The sequence below is a fragment of the Manacus vitellinus genome, unplaced genomic scaffold, assembly GCF_001715985.3.
Source record: "Manacus vitellinus isolate BGI_N305 unplaced genomic scaffold, ASM171598v3 scaffold_20_pilon, whole genome shotgun sequence".
NCBI lineage: Eukaryota > Metazoa > Chordata > Aves > Passeriformes > Pipridae > Manacus > Manacus vitellinus.
In genome coordinates this window covers 1,629,099-1,645,952 of record NW_021939471.1, presented here as the reverse complement: position 1 = coordinate 1,645,952, position 16,854 = coordinate 1,629,099, and the positions used below count along the sequence as shown (strand labels likewise).

At 45.6% G+C, this 16,854-nt stretch overlaps 1 protein-coding gene across 26 annotated transcripts in view; it reads right to left on the bottom strand.

Annotated features, from left to right (window-relative positions):
* Positions 1–16,854, bottom strand: part of MAP2 (microtubule associated protein 2) — a 220,986-nt gene that overhangs the window by 62,357 nt on the left and 141,775 nt on the right. For all 26 annotated transcript variants that reach the window (XM_018071768.2, XM_018071773.2, XM_029959492.1 and 23 more), the window contains one exon: positions 11,263–11,548. In XM_018071768.2, coding sequence (XP_017927257.1) covers positions 11,263–11,524 — 262 coding nt within the window. In that variant the 5' untranslated portion in view covers positions 11,525–11,548. The remainder of the gene's footprint in view (positions 1–11,262; positions 11,549–16,854) is intronic.

The window sequence follows — 16,854 nt, the reverse complement described above, 5'->3', positions numbered from 1 at the left end:
TTTAACTTAAGTACAAGTTAACATTTTAAACAGTCTTTTAAGAACCTCTATAGAAGTCAGTGGAGCTTCAGCCACTTACAGCAAGAGGTGACATGTCCCTTAAAATTCATTTTTAGCTCCTTCTGAGATTGTATTAAACACTTTTTTTAAAAGTTTTTTAAACACAGTGTTTTCTGTGATCTTTTTTTTTCAAAAATTCAAAGCATGCTATATAAACTCTGCTGGATTTAAGTTTAAAATTAACATTAACCTGTGCACACACTCTGTGGGATTTAGTTGTGCCCAGTCAGGAGGACTGAAGATCACTGCCAATGCCAACAGAATGCTGGTTTAACCTGTCAGGGGATATTTAACACACATAAAATGCAGCAATGCTGTGCCCTGTTCACCTTCAGGCTCACACTGCTGGCCCAGCTCTGCAATGCAGAAGCAGCTTCATGGCTTATCTCTTCCCAGCCCTGCTTCCCAGCCCTACCCAGCCCCAGAACCAAGGCAGGTGTGATTCTCCTGACTCCTGAGAACAGTGTGCCGTGCTTCCAAAGGAGTGCATGCAGTGTCTCCACAGAGAGGCAGAGCAGAACAGGCCCGCAGCACATACAAATTAATTCAGTCCCACGGGGGCTGTGGCGTGGATAGATGTTCAGAGCAGTTCTCAGCCAAGCTCAGCAGTTCTGCCATCTCTCCCCCTCTCTTCTAGCACTGCCCCAGCAGAAAGGGGCCTTGTCTCTGACCAGGACTCATCCCTGAATGCTCATACAGCCTGCTCCCATCCACTGCCTCCCCACCCTTGGACACCATCAGCTCACACCTCAGCCTGTGCAATGTGATCAGGAAAAAGATCTGTGCACCTACTCTTGAGGAAGGGAGATGTGAGAGATGCACACAAAAGCCCTCAGTGCATCTTTTGTGCCCACCCATGCATTGGCACAGGTTGCCCAGAGAAGCTGTGGTTGCCCCATCCCTGGCAGTGTTCAAGGCCAGGCTGGATGGAGCTCTGAGCAGCCTGATCTAGTGGAAGGTCATGGCAGGGGGTTCAGAACTAGATGATCTTTAAGGTCCCTTTCAATCCAGGCTATTCTATAACTCTGATCTTCTGAACTACCTGTTCCACTTCCTCTGACAAAGCTGCCTTCTCTGGGCACTCTAACACCTGCAAGCTTCTGCAGCCCCAGTGCTGGAGACATCCAGGTGCTGTGGGGAGAGTTGAGGCCAGGGCTGGAGGTCCCTGCAGCCACCAAGAGAGCTGCATCCAGAAGCAGAGCTCCCAAGAGTACTGCAAATGAGGAGCGGCTGTGGAAATTCCAGGTCACAGAGGAGCTACACTGGGTGGCTGAGACAAAGTTGAGAGTAGATATGAAGAAAAAAAGCAAAAAAGCTAGAGACAACGTGAGAAAAGAGGAAGAGAAGGAAGAGCTGACAGAGCAATTGGTGAGAAGGACAATATATTCTTAAACAGAAAGAAAGAATGACAGGGAAAGGAAAGAGAAAGTAATTAATAGACAGGAACAGCTAAGGATTATTTTCCTTTACAGCTCACCACCAACCTGCGCAGGCTGTCCTACCCTAGATGTGGCACATACTCTGAATTTGGGGTAAAAAGCAACAGTCACGGATAATCCTTCTCCCTCTTCTGACATGTGGTGCAAAGCTGTGGATGAAAACAATTTGAGTACATCAGTCAGACTGTCGTATCTACACAGCACTGGCAGCATGGGCCGAGGACCTGACTGCAAATCAGTTTATCCAAAGTGCCATAGGCTAGATGGGTTGCTGGGAGCTGTACCAAACTGATCATTTATCACCACGAATTAGTCTCAAGGAAAGAAACAGGAACAAAAAGTGAAATACCTGGAGTTTGTTTTCACCTTTGTTTGTTTGTTTCCCAAAACACACAGTGCCTCCAAGGGAAACCCATTCCCATGAACTATTCAATCAACTCAGTCTTGAGTGAAAATGACTCTCTGGGAAGCAGCTAACAGGTTTTTCTGCCCTGAAGCTAATGATATCTCACAGTTATTTTCCATACATTGCATGCAACTAAAACTAAAGTTTTGAACAGGTATTTTCCACACATGGCAGGAGATCCCTCACATGATCTAATGTACAGAGCTGGGGTGCCCAGAGTTTCCTGCACTTTTTGCATGCCACAAGGAACGCCTCAGTACTAACAAAACCCTGAGAAACAACCAAAACTGCATTTCTAAATCATCACTTCAGAAGAGGTTTTCCAAGCACCACTGACTCTGTTTTGCAGTCAGTCTGTAGAAAAAGTAAATGCTTTGCTCAGCATCTCTCAAGGAACAGCTGTAAACACCAGTACAAAGACCTCTCACTTTGAGTCTTGCCTTTGAATTTCCAGATCAGCCTTTGGTAAGGGCAAGCACTGGATCATCAGTGCTCATCTGTCAGCTAATGCCAGCCATTTCATGCTGATTTCCATCCCTTCAGCTGGCAAAGGCAAAAAAAAAAAATCTGTATTAATTACCATTACAAGGTCTGAATTTAAAGTGAGCTGTTAATCCACCAGTAGAAACACCACAAAACAAAAAACCCAAACCAAACACCAGTACATGTCGAGTTTTGCTGTCCTTACCCAGGATATGAATATAGCAAGAGAAGAGATGATTTTTTCTCTATATCGTAACCTCACAGATTAAAACAGCAAAAAGACAGAGTTCTCCCTTGCTTCCTTCTAATATTTCCTTTGAGTTTCACTCAAATTAAAACCCAGATTGCCTTTGTTTTTCAATCTTAATACAGAGTAGCTCATCAGAGTGAGTCAAACCAAGAAATTTGCATATATATCTCTCTCATACTTGTATTTTGCACAGAAAATATGCCCCAAAGTAATATTTCCTTTCCATTTCCATGAAAGTTGTGCCTCAGTGAGGACTGTCGAGTGAGGTCTCCAGCAGAAAGTGCTTCTAGTCTCTTCCCTGTCTCCCTTAACCTTGAGAAGCAAATGCTAGAGGAAAGGAGGAAAAAAAATTAAATCCTCCTTTCCTTTGTCAGCCAGCCTGGCTGTGGCTCAGAGCCGTCACAGGGAGCCAGTGCACTCCTGAATGCTAAATAAGCTCCCAGGCTACATACTTTCTCTCAGTGGAGATTAATAAGAGATCTCACTCCGTGTGGGGCCATGTTGGCATGGCAACAGGGAAAAAAAGGAATCAGCAATGCCTGGCACTCCTTGCAGGAGCAGCAGACTTCGTGGGACTCTGGTTTTTGTGAGCCATGTGAGGGTACCCACCTCCTCTCCACCAAAGGTTAAACCTGTGCCCAGTGAGGAAGGGCCTGTGTCCAGTCCATGTGGTGGCAGGACCTGCCTCCATCAGATGGGACCTGGGGACACCTCGTGCCGGGCTAACTTGGCCTTAGCCAAGGCTGGAATGTCCACCAGGCACACACCTCAGCTTCCACAGGGAGGGATCTGTGAAGCACAGGGCTGACCAGGTTAACGACCACACTTCCAGGCACAGGGTAAGGGGCCTGGAAATTTGGCCGGCAGTGCCCACCAGCACGTCCCAGGCTGTCACCTAAGAAACTGCTGCTTCCCTTTCAAGGTTACTCTGGAGGAGAAGTTGCCATTTCAGCTCTGCATGGAACAAGAGCAGCTGTGTGTCTGCAAAAAAAGGCTCTGTTGTTTAGTAACGAACCTTCCTCCTAATCTTCCTGCCCCCTGGATCAAAACTGGAAAGGATTATTATATGCTGGCACAGTCCCCAGCAATACCACCTTCCAGCTGCAATCACAGAGACCTCTGCCCAGTACCAAACATTGTCCAGTGCTCCTGCACGTCCTTTACGTCGCCATCCTGGGGATGGAGATCACAATGACTTCCCTGTAGACATGACAGGAATGAACCACTGAAGTGCTTTGTCTCCACCTCTCTGCAAGGGGTAGAGCTGAGCCCAGCCCTGCACAGGACCATGCCACCTGTCCGTGGCTCTGCCATAGCCCTCCTGGCTGACCTGGGGTAAGTCTGTTCAGACCCGGGTGCCATTTCTCCTGCCTTTTACAAGTCCTGTCTACTTTATGTAATTCATAAACACAGAAGCTGCCTCCTACCACACACCACACACTTCATACACCGAAAAGAACTTCAGCACAACAGAAGTGGCCTCTGGACACAAATGCCCCACCAGTCACTCTTCTGATGCCAGCGCTGGAGGGTCAAGGTCTGACCAGCAAAGTCTACATTTACAGCCCCCATCAGACCAGGCAGCAAAACACAGATGGCAAGGAAGGGCAACAGAGGCAAGCAGACAACAGGGAGACAAAAGCAGAAAATTTAACATCCAGGATGCATTCTATGTCTGACAGGATACTCATCCTTCAGCAGCAATAGCTATCCTGGCTACAGCAGCCCCCCAAGAATGGCTGCAGGTGTTTTCAAAAGGCAACTTCAATAAATGGTGCTCATGGAGCATGATCTGAATCACCAGCGCGGTTGGAACAACATGTTATGAAAGATATTTCCTCCACAGCCCAGCCTCACTGCTCCTCGTTGCATTCTGAGGTTGTTATCGATTACGTTTTCTGGGAACGCTGATGGCACCAAGCGAACGCTGGTTGCCAGGCCAACACACTCTCACTTCTTAAGGAAGCACAGCTGCTTGTGCAATTCCCTCTCAGGATGCTCATTTGTAACAAGAAAATACCAAAGTGAATTGAACCACCAGGGAGCCCAAAGGAAAGGGCTAGTTGAGGTCTTCTCTTGGCCAGATGCAGTGCTGATGTGGTGCCACACAGGAGCTGACTGTGATGGTGTTACTGCACCCGGGCTGAGACACGGCTTTCAAAGCGAATCTGAAGGACACACTCCCAGGGGAGCTTAGGGATAAGAGAGACTGATGTTCTCTGAGTGTCTGACTCCCAGCCATGGGAGTCAACAGCACCTGCTCACTTGGGTTATCTCACACCACTCCTTTTCAAGCAATAATTGTTGCATGTTTGCTCTGCCCGAAACTGTGTCAGACCCTCTAACTCCTACCAATACTTTTCTATCACTGATTTCTGAAGTCCCAAGAGGAGGTGGGAGGGCAGAACTAGCCCCTCGGGGAAGTTATGGTTGGACAAAACACGTTGTCTTACTGGATTTAGTGATTAATAGGGCCAGCCACAGAAAAACCCACAGCAGTTATCAAATATTTTAGAATCAGGAAGAACATAACTGTGGGTAGGGGATGTGTGATGGAATTTCTGTGCCTTCATTCTCGGTCCTCTGCAGAAGGACAACTGAGAATGACCTCTACAGTGAGCTTAACAGAGCATGGTAAAAGTCCCAGCATTTTTTAGTAGTGCCCCAGAGGGGCTTTGCAGCCTCCACCTATGCTGTCTTCAGCAACATAATTTGAACATGTCTGTAATATTCCAGTAATAAGTCCAAGAAAATGACACTTGCACTACGCTTCACACAGAGAAGAAAAGTTTCAGAAGCCCGGTATGTTCATCTGTATCTAAATTGGCAGAATGATGGTGCACAGTAATTACTGTCACATTTCCTGGGCAAAGGGAGGGAGATCAAAATGCCTAATTAACAGCTTCTTTCCCATGGGAGCCATCAATGACATGGTAAGATGCCTTCTTTCAGCTCTGCAAAATAAATAACAGAAATGGGACAAACCCAGCAGACACACTCAGCTCTCAGTGTCAATGATTTTTCTCCTTCTGCATCGCTCAAGACATGTGGCTTGCTGAAAATGCACATCTGACAACAAGGGTGGGAATCTCCTTTTGGAAAAAGGCATTCAGGGAGCTTGTTGGGGGGGCTCTGGTAACTCTAGGAGGGCTTGGGCAGCAGCAGGACAGCCAGTGTGAACAGGCAAACTAAGAGGAAATCACTGACAAAGAAGTCCTTTTAGAAAGAAAGACTAAAAAGGTCTCTGTACAATGAAGGCCTGTTTGTATGTTTACTGGCAGTGCCATCAGAATACTATCACTTGTATGGAAAGAGAGAGAAAGGAAAAGGAGATTAAACGAGATGTCACTAGAGGGGGAACAAACAATTAGCACTCCATGGGACCAGGCTGTGAGTCAGTGCATATCAGCCTGGAGAGGCTGTCGTGTTTGCTGACCCCATCCACGGTGCTGCAATCCTGCTTCACTACAGCTCCAGGCCCAGCCCTGGGGGCTGAGGGTCCTGAGCCGCCACAGCTACACACCACAATGATCTCCTGACAGTGCAGTGGTGTTGAGGGCTGCGAACAGGATCCTCTTCACCTGCAGATTGGCTACTGCAATGCAAGGCTATGGGATACACACTGTTTCCTTGACTCACAGCCAGGTGGCTGAAACAAGCACAATCCCTACCTTCAACATGGTTTTTTTGCATAGTCAACCTAAAGGGACTCCCCACCTCTGCTCAAGCATTACTGGCTATGCCAGGGAAGTCCTTCAGGCTGGCATTCCCCACAGCTTATTAAAATATGCTTATTTAAAAAGTAGTTGGTCACAGGTATAAATTTGTTGCAGATGTTCATTTAGTCCATCTAAACAAAGCCTAAAACAAAGAGCTTTATCAGAATAAATTACATCCAAAGCTGAAATGTGATTTGTCCTTTCACACTTTTCTCTTTGGTTGTTCCCTGCAGACTGTGCCATTCCTGATGTCTGGATCCCCTCCTCTCTGGGGTAATATCTGCCATCATGCAAAAAGCTGTGTTGCCTCTGGATGAACAAATAAAAGTGAACCTCTATTGTCCTTACCTTGTCTTCCAAGTTTTTCCTTTTTTCCCTGCCAGTTCCTGCCCCTGCTTTGCTCCCTCACAGCTTTCACCTCACCAGCTCTCAGCCCTTCACCTCTCTCAGCTCTCCTGCTGATGAGTATGTTCCCCCAAATTCCTCAATCCCTTACTCCTCCCTCAGCTCAGTACTGCCACTTCTTCATTCCTTCTCATAGGTCTAAGAGCTCCCCCTATTTCTGTTTCACTCACAGTCTAACACACACCAGTCTCTGGGTTCCCCCAGCCACCAAAAATCCAAGCCTCTCCGGTGGATCTGTTACAAGCTCCTTCTCACCCACCTTTCCCATGACTCAAGAGCCAGGAGAGCTCAACCTGCATCTGCTGTGCTGTGTCAGGAAGCCAGCTACAGTTTTCTACAGCCTCTTTGCATCCCACATAGTTTGGGTACCCTGCCAATTAATGAAGGGCTCAGTTTGCCACTCTGGTAGGACATGTTACTGTCCTGAACATTGTCTGACACCAGGACACAGACACTGTCCTGAGGTTCTGGTAACAGGATTTTCAGAAATGCTTGCCCTTTATCTGTCAAAAAAATAATTCATCAAATAACTGTGCGGGCAATCCAAGACCCCTCTGATTACAAACCTGAGTTTGCCATATAATAAAGAAAGCACTTAATCAGTTGAGTCACTGTACATAAAGACATATTGCAGAAGAGGGTTCACAATGCATCTAACTACTTTTGTCCCTAATTACATAAATTTGACAGGTTAGTCACTACATTACTGAAAAGAAAAAACAGATGCATTTTAAGTGTAAAACCACAAACCTTTGCAGCTTGATGTTCCCTGCAATTCAAATAAGATGGATTGTGTTGAATTGCTGGTTCCCAGAGCAGTGCAGATGCACACTGCAATGCATCTATACTGCTTCTCACTGTTTCCTCCCAGTTAGCTGACCATGACTTTACAGTAAGCAAAGAAAAGGCTGCCACTCTCATGTTTCATTACAAGTCTTGTACATCCTGTGCTCTACCATGGGGTTCAACCCAGAGCTTCCCCTGTCAGCCCACTTCAGAGTGAGGTTCTGAGGATTACACTATCACGCCCCCTTTGCAGCACACATCTCACGTGACATGAAAAGGTTTGGCTCGACAAAACCTACAGATCTCATCCTCTACTCTCAATAATTCCAGAATCCTCATCAAAGATGCTGTGTGTATGCAAGTGAGAAGGGACACGGGCAGGCACGTACCAGGAAGAGCACATTGTAAACTCGGTGAGCCTTGGGCTGTGGGATGCTGCAGAGTGCACCGAAGGCAAGGTGTCTTCAGGAGCATGGCAGGAACAGCAGGGGACTTGTGGCTGGCAGAGGCACAGGGCTGAGCTGGTCTGCCAAGGGCAGCCCAAGTATATACAGAAATGTGTATGCACAAATGCATATAAAAAGGAATAACTGCTTTACTGCCCTTACTTATATCACATCCCTAACAGACTCCTGTGTGCTATGCCAAAAAAACCAGTCTACTCTCTTTGACTTTGGTGGCTGCCGGATCAGGCCCTGAGGCTGCCCTGTCCACAGTGCTGTGCACTCTCCCACGTTCCCATCGCCCATTTTAAAGGAGGGTATTGATGTGTCTCCATAATGCAGCCATTACCAGCACGATACCGAGACAGATCAATCACAGGCAACACAACAGCCAGATTCAGAGGATTCCAAAAATTGAGGTCAGACTCAGTAACTCTTAGACAGATGCCCGAGAGAGAGACACATACACACAGAGAGGCAAATTTTAACTGTGCAAACCTAAAAATGTCACTTACAGTGATGGATTGGATGTGTTTTGGCAAGAACTGTTACTTCCTCCCCCGTTACCACCCCATGCCTCTGCATTAGTGTTGGCATAAGGTGCCTTTGTCTCGGTGGCCTGACTCTAACCTTTCCCTTAACACGCAGCCCTCCAATTTCCCTGCAAATGGGTGTCCTGCTGCTTTGCTGTGCCCTGAAGGGACTATTGCAGAATACCTCTCCCTAGGAGAAGCCCATTTTGTGGCTAAATCCCAGCTCCTGGGTCAGTCAGGTGCTGAGGACCTTTCTTAGGTGAAGTGTACCAGGGATGTGGTGATGGATGGCTGCCTGGGAAACACAACCCCTGAAACAGCGCTCTGCTGTGCATGAGCTGGTTGTTGCAGCTGCTGGAGATTTATGGACTCTGACATGAAGGCTGAGAAGCCAAAGATTTTCCTAGGTTACACTGTTGGACTTGCACCAGGGAAAATAAAATCCCTGTAAATCCACTCGACCCCACAGTTTGGCTTAGTTATCTCCATCGACCTTGGCTTCCTGCGCATTTTCTTCTCAGCTGTCTGGAGTCAGTAAGCCACTACAATGATTAAATGATTCACGTTATTGACAACTATGTGTGACAGAGTGGCATTTAAAAACCCTTCCTGATACAACACCCCACTGCAATTAAAATTTGCAAGCAGACTAACACAGCAAAGAAGACTGAATTTGGTGGTGAATGACAATCTTCATTTCATGATCAAATTCTCAGTCAAACACCAAAAATCTAAACATCTGGCTTCACGAGGCATTGAGCACATCCAGCTAGTAAATACTACTGTGAAGTGGCAATACATGCTTTGGTCCCTTCTTCACTATTATCACTTCTACTGCTACAGGTTTCTCCTTCGAAAAGAGAAAAATTATTCAAAATATATCTTAAGTATCCTAAGATGGTTTACATTGCATTCATTAAATGTGGACTTAGCCAATGTGTGAGTGTGCAATGCACAAGTTTCCAGAGAGCTAGGAATTCATGCATGAAGGCAAGCAGTTCTAGGGACTTTTCTGCTGCTCAAGCACAAAGATGCCAGGAGATAGCCTATATTCAGACTTCCAAACAAAAAAGCTGTATAGTATTGACAGTTAAGTCCCCACACCAGAGATCTTGCCATCTGAGCAGATAGTGACAAAAAAGCAGGGGAGGAGGAAATGAGGCCACAAAGTGGTGGTTGAAGCAAATTTCACCCAGATCAAGAGTAATCTTGTTCCCTTGGCAAGTGTGTGTCTCCAGTCCTGCTGCCTGCCCTAGACCATACTGCCTCATTTTGTCTTGTTCTGCTGTTTAACCACTTGCCTCAAAAAGCAATGTGAAAATACACTACTATAATGCCCACTGATGGCCAGTAGTGGATTCCTGCCTCCTCTCACCTGTTAGCTGCAAACTTCATTAAATGTTCAGATCTCTCTCTGAGCATCACTCAGAACCTGAGCTTGAGAGAGCCTGAGAAGAGCATTCTCTCCTCCCTTTCTATGGATAGGCAATTTCTCTTCATCCTGTAAAGCTATTCCCACTTCTGTGCATGTATGAGGGGATTTGTCCACATTGTGAAAAATTTGTGGCAAAGATGAGAAATGCACTCAATCCTCCCCTGGCTCACATCAACACCTAAGAATTGCAGCATCTTACCTCTCTTGCTCATTTGCTGAGCATAAAGTTGGGTTACAGCACAGAGACAAGACCTTGTTATTATCCCCAGTCATCAACAGTGTGTTCACCTGAAACCTCACACAGGATTTCTTCTACCTTTGGCTTTCAAATTTTGGCTATCCACAAGAAAAGATTTTAAATCTAAACTCATTGACTTTTAGCAGAGATCTCCACTTCCAGCACAGTTGCTTATGAAATGACTGTAGGGTCCAAGAGCCTTAAAATTCTCCAGCTGCTGAGAGATTATGCATAGCATCACCAAATGCTGTCAACAGCTAAAAAACACTGCTAGAAAGATCTCTTTAGCATGCATGAACGGATGCATCAAGGGTGGTTGTGTCTGTACAAGAGAAATTCTTTCACTGTGCATTTGGAGTTTAAAGTGGGAACTCTGCACGGAGAGAATTAGTATTTACTTCTAAAACAGGAAACTTGCTTTGCATATTTCATTTTGACACAGTCACACTTGTCTTTTATTTCTGCAAATAACAAGCTGCATCCCAAAAAACTCAAATAGCTTACAAACAGACAAAGTCCCAGTGAGAATCTAGTGAGACATGGTTAGGCAAGGATGAATAAATGCTGATGCTGAATTGTGGTGCTCCCGGTGAGACTGAGCAATGCATTATTCTGCAAATAGTATGTGGTTTCAAGGTGGTGTTACTTGTGAGCAGTACCAGAATCCATCCTTCATGCACTCACAAATACACGACAGCTGGGCAGTCTCCTACTCCCTCCTAGCCCAGAGGAGCTGAGCAGCTGGTCTACACCAGTCTGTTCTCTCATCCCTAGAGAGATGACCCTGTCCCATTGACCAAGATGGACTAAGGCACTGTCATGCCTTTCCTGAAGCCTTCTCAGAGCCCTGCCCAGGATCCTGGGTAAGGATACAAGTTGTGCAAGCCTAGGTGAAGGTGCAGCCCTTACTGTGAAGAGCTAGTGCCCTTCCAAAGCACATGCTCCCTCATGCCAACTCCCCCAAGCCCCTGTGCACACTTGGCTCCACCTAATGTTTCCCTCTGGAGAAGTATCCCGTGGTGTGCAGAGCCCCATGTTCTGCAGCAGGGCATCAAGGTGCATTACCTGCGGTCTCCCTGTCCCCGGTCGACAGCTCCCCATTGATCCCGTTCTCTTTGGTCTGAGCATACGTCTCCAGCTGCTCGTGGCCGCCCAGTCTCGGCTCCTCATCCTCTCGGTAGGGAAATCCATTGGCACTTCTGACCAGTCCAGCACCTGAACCACCCTGATCCTTAATTTCAGGTGAATGTGGGTGTGAAGAAGCCTCTGTTAGCTGACCTGAAGTCCAGTGCGGTGCCTTGGCTTCGTCCTTCCTATCCTCCGCCATGGTTCCTTGCCTTCACCGCTTGGCCTGTAATGACATGAGCAGGAGAGATCAGCTCCAAGGGGGTGACCAGCAGGCAGGGACCAGGTGCAACACAGTCATGTTACTAGCAGTGCTCCTGGTAAATTCGTGTCCCGCAGATAAGGGAGAGTTTAAATGCAGAAGTGACTCTGTGTGTTTGTCCAAGTCAATAGTGAACTAATTTAAGCCCAAAAGAAAACACCAGCAGTAAAAATTATGGATCAAGTCCACCCTGACTCTCATATGCCTTGCAATTATTAGCCCCAGTTTCTCAAGGGCTGTCGTTAATCTGATCTGAACTCATTAATTACAGTCAAATGTCGACCCACTTAACAAGAAGTGAATCTGTCATCACAGTGCAACGACACCTTCCTGGGGCAACGAAGGGAAGAACACTGCAACTGCTAAAAGAAGTGAAGCTGGTGTTGCAGTTGCAGAGGGCGGGTGCTCGTCAAGCACAGAAGGACAAGGCAATGTGTCCTCTGCAGCACGAGCAATCTGCCACTTCCCAGGACAGAAGCCACATTGAGAACATGCACTGGGTTCCTGAACATATGTGCTGATTGACCCTCTTTACATCCCCTCTTACTTGCTGTTTTGTAAACATTCACACTCACTCCCTTTTGTGGGGAACGGTTGTTTCTCACACAAGCATTTGCATTCTCTTATGACTATCAGTATTTATACACAAACAAAACTAATCATTATTTGCTGCTTCACATATATTTCATTCCTGTTCATTAGCTCTCATTTATCCAAGCCAGGAAAAGAAGTCACTGCACAAGCCACAGGCTTTGGATACTCCTCGCAGATAAATGTAGCAATAGCTCCTCAATATGCAAACCTAGTAAGGCAATAAATCATAATTTGTGTTTTGATGATAAGATAACCTCTGCGGAGGAGAGGAAGGCTTGCCCTGAGCTAGCTACTTCAAAGTGAAAACCAGCATGCCTTTTCCAAAAGCACTTGCTACCTCTCTTTTTCCTGGGAGAAGAAAAACACATAAAAGAAATCAGCTGAACGCAGTCAACCAGCCACGTTATCGCAGAGGCTGAGCAGTCTAGAAAAGAAGGCACAAACTGGATACTGCACATATTCTGCAGACATTTATCCACAAAGTCGGGTCAGTTTGCAGAAAACCTCTGAACATAAGAAAAAGCTATTGTTATTTGCCAGAGAATCATTCACAAGTGATAACTCAAACCTTTCTGATTAGGTATTGTTATTTAATAATAATGGCTTCCAAAGCTACTTCAGCTTTAAAAAAAAAAAAAAAAAAAACAAAACACGGTGAATCACAAAAATTAGATGTCATTCACAATATGTGACTCAAACTGTAGTTCCATACCAAAAAGGACTAATAACTCTTTTGCCTCCTGGTGAGATCATATTGTTTTGGGAAGCATAGCTTTGCCTGCTCTCACCCTGGCCCAGCCCCATTCCCTGGGAATAACTACATGCATTAGGACTGCAGAAGCAGGTGAAACTTGCTCTGAGCTGTAATGAAAACAGTGGGCTGAGCAGTATCACAAAGCAAGGAGACATGGCTCAATCAGCCACAGAAAGAGTAAACATGCTCCACACCCCTTTGCCTTCCCCACCTCCTTTATCCCGATAGGACATTCATCAGCGAGATATTCTGCACGTACAGCCAGAGCCTTAAAGCAGCCATCTCACATCATACCAGGAAAGCTGATGGTGTTATTATGAAGGACAGAGTCTGAGCTGAGCAAATACCCTCTCTTACATACCCTCTGCATCTAGGTCTGTTTACTACATGACACTCGAGAATATTTGCTGATCAGAGCCTTCCCAAAACATGAGGCCATGGGACAAATGTCTCCCTTTGACTAGGAATGAGTAGCACACATCCAAAGCCACCAACATCTGGGATCTGAGGACAGAACAGAGCCTGTTCTGGGAAAAAAAATGAGACATTCTCATTTATGTCCCTTGAGGAAGCTCAGGAAAAAAAAAAAAAAAACACACAAAAAACCCCAAAACCCAAACAAACAAAAAACCCAAGCCCTAACTCAAAGTTTCCCTCACCAACCCAAGTGTGATTGACAGCAAGCCCCAAGAGCAGGATGAACCTGCCCATCAGCTTCAGCAGTTCTGTCCCTGGGTCACCCATGAGAGGTGCCCAGAATTGCAGCAGGGACAGGGAGCATTATGCAAGAGCCAAGCGTGGGGAATGTTGTTCTGAAAATCACTGGGGCAAATGTAATGGTTATATCCCACCACCACAGTTTGGAGGCTATTATCCCTGAAGTACCCTTCCTGGTTCCAGGCAGACACTCCCTGATTGACTTGAAGCTCTTGGGGAAGGATATTCACATCCTCACAATGGACTGTGCCACAGAAGTCCCCTGTGAAAGTAACAGAAGTGCTTTTATCTTTAAAAATAAATACAGTGGGCAGACTTCAATGGGAACTGTGTGTATCTGGAGGCAGAATTTGGCTCAGTATTTATAATAGATGGTTACAGAGTGAAACATGGATGAATTCATTCTTGACTCCCTGTTATTCATCAAGTGCTCTCAGAGTTTATAATGGTAGTAGAGACACAGTGAGTGAGTCACACACTGCATCTTTGTACTCAACAACTTAGCAGTGACTATCTGCTGTATGGCCTGATTCATCCACAGCTCGTGTCCAAATCCAGAATACATGGGTGTGCTTTGCACCATTCAGGTGAGGGTTTTTTCTGTCATTTCATTAGCTTACTATGGAATGAAATTAATTCAGTAATTTAAATATTGATACAGAAACACCAAGAATGGACAGACAATACAGCAGAATTTAAATAGTGAGAGGTATGCAATAAGTAGTAACCTGGAATAGTTTGGACAATCTACAGAAACACTGTACTTCATGGAAGCCAGAAGTTCCTCTTTCTACTATGATTTTCTTACTTTTTGCATAAACTGCAATGAAGGCTTTCAAAAAAAATCAGAAAAGAAGGGACAGTCAGTCCTCTAAAATGTCATGTTGCTTAGTTAAAATGAATTTGTACCTTTATGAGCATTTCTTCCCTACCCTTTATAGCAGATCCTCATTATCAGGGAATACAGAGCAGCAGTCTCACCAGTATGTTTGCCTGTCACCTCAGCTGGCTGAGGCAGGTGCTGGATCACAGCAGGAAGGGCAGCAGAGCTCACAGGCAGCACCAGCCTTGGCTGCACCCACACCCCAGCACAGTTGAGCACCACAAACCACACAGTGACACCGACCCACATCTGTGGGCCATGAACAGCCCTCCCCAAACGGCTTTCCTTGTCCAGATTGACATGGAGGAGGCACCCTGGCCATTCCCTGTCCAGACAGCTCATGCTCCACTGGCATCAGCAGCGATGAGATACTTCACTGTTAAGTTCATGTACTTGTAATTCAGGCAGTGCATTGAGGGGACAGCACTTTGGATCTGAAACTGGACATCTTGGCTTCTGAACTAATAACCTGGAGCAGAAATAATGGTAAAAATTAATCCCCTCAGCTTTTTCAGCCATTTGGGAACCGTACAGAGACAGAAATTACCTAACTTAGAATTAACACAGAGGGACAAACCTCGGGAGGGATATGTGATCCAACTTTTTCAGACACCCTCCACATATTTATTAATCCATAAGCTCTTTAATGTGACACCAGCTCCCGCTGCTGTGGCTGGGTTGAACCAAGCCTGAATGCTTTGAACTCCACACACAGCAAATCACCCACAGTAATACAGCATGAGGCCATATATGCAAAACCCAAGATAATGTTGATTTATACTTCCTGTCATGCTAGCTGTCCTCCTGTGTATTTTAGAGGTACATCTTGCAGAATAATCTTAACATTATATTAACATCGCCTTTGCATATAACGGATTAATTTTCTACAAATTTCACTTTTTAAGACAACAGAATTAGGCCAATACTGAGGGATTTTGCAAATAGCCTGCCCTCCTGCTTCAGGCCATGTTTTTTACCTGCTCTTGTATCTGTGAGCCCATTTCCAGGGAAACGAGGCTATTTGATTTCAGGGAAGCTAATTCATGAACTAAGAGAAACAGCCACCTGGACACACAAATAGGGTGCAATCTAACATACTGCTAAATAACACAATCAAGAAAACTTGACGTCCACCAACTGGCCAAATGGGATAGTGGATCTGAATATTAAATATCATGCACTATGGATTAAAAGGTCCTAAGGGAATCTGCCAGTAAATTTAACTTACTGACAACTTTTAGAAGAGCCCAGGAAAGCAGGCAGGCATGGAGGTTGGAACAGAAACAAGAAGAGACAGTAGGTGGGAAATCTCAATGGAAAAATTCCGATAACCTCCTGCCACCATCAAAATGCTCAGCCAGTAGTATGGAGTACCCAAACCCTACCAGTGCTATTTTCTTGATGGACTCTCCACATATTAACCAAACATGAAGGCTAATTTCAGATGCTATGAGCACACAGAGAGCCTTCCAGACACATTTCATTCCTTCATTTCAGCTAACGTGCATCTTCTCTCACATTAATGACATTATTTCCAGATGTGAGCAGTGTGCTTCACACTGATCAAAAAGCCTGACAGAACACAGCATGGATAGGGAGAAAGTCTGCTGGTGTCTGACAGGGACCATGTTAGCTTTCCTCTTAGAATGCTCAGTCATGGTCCAGAAGCCACAATGAAAGTTACACTCGATACTAAATGTCTAAGTGCTGTAATTCTAGTAATATGGTGTATTATTAGGGAGAATTATACATTCTCTCCATGGGAGCCACTTCACCTCTCAAGCCTCATAAAGGATGAACAAGTTTCTCTGATGCTTTATAACAAATATGATTTATTTCTTCCTTGCCCACTGCTTGAGTTATTAGCTTGCTGCTAGATCCCTCTTTCTTGACAATATAAGCAAGACTATCCCCTTAAATACTACCTTGTATCCATTAAAAATGCAGGCAGCGTTCATCTCCTTGCACTTGTGTTCATGTTTGGCGGGTTTTAAAGGCTTTTCCATTTCCACACTGCAAACAGTTAGTCCATAGCCACATATTCTTTGTGGACAATCCTTTTGATTGTACCTTGGATTATGAAATGGATGAAAAATAATAGATGGCGCCTGGACCGGAGGCTGAACAAAGGAGGCTCACTGTGGGAAGGCAAAGAAAATTTACTACAATCTGCATCCCTGCCAGATCTGAGAACAAGGGATGGCTGCAGCCTTGGGAGCAATGGATCAGACCTGCAGCATTGGCACAGCAGAGATGAGTCCTCCAATCCTTCCTGCACAGTGTCCAGCCCTCTGACAGCAGAGACTTTAAGCCCTCGTGGAG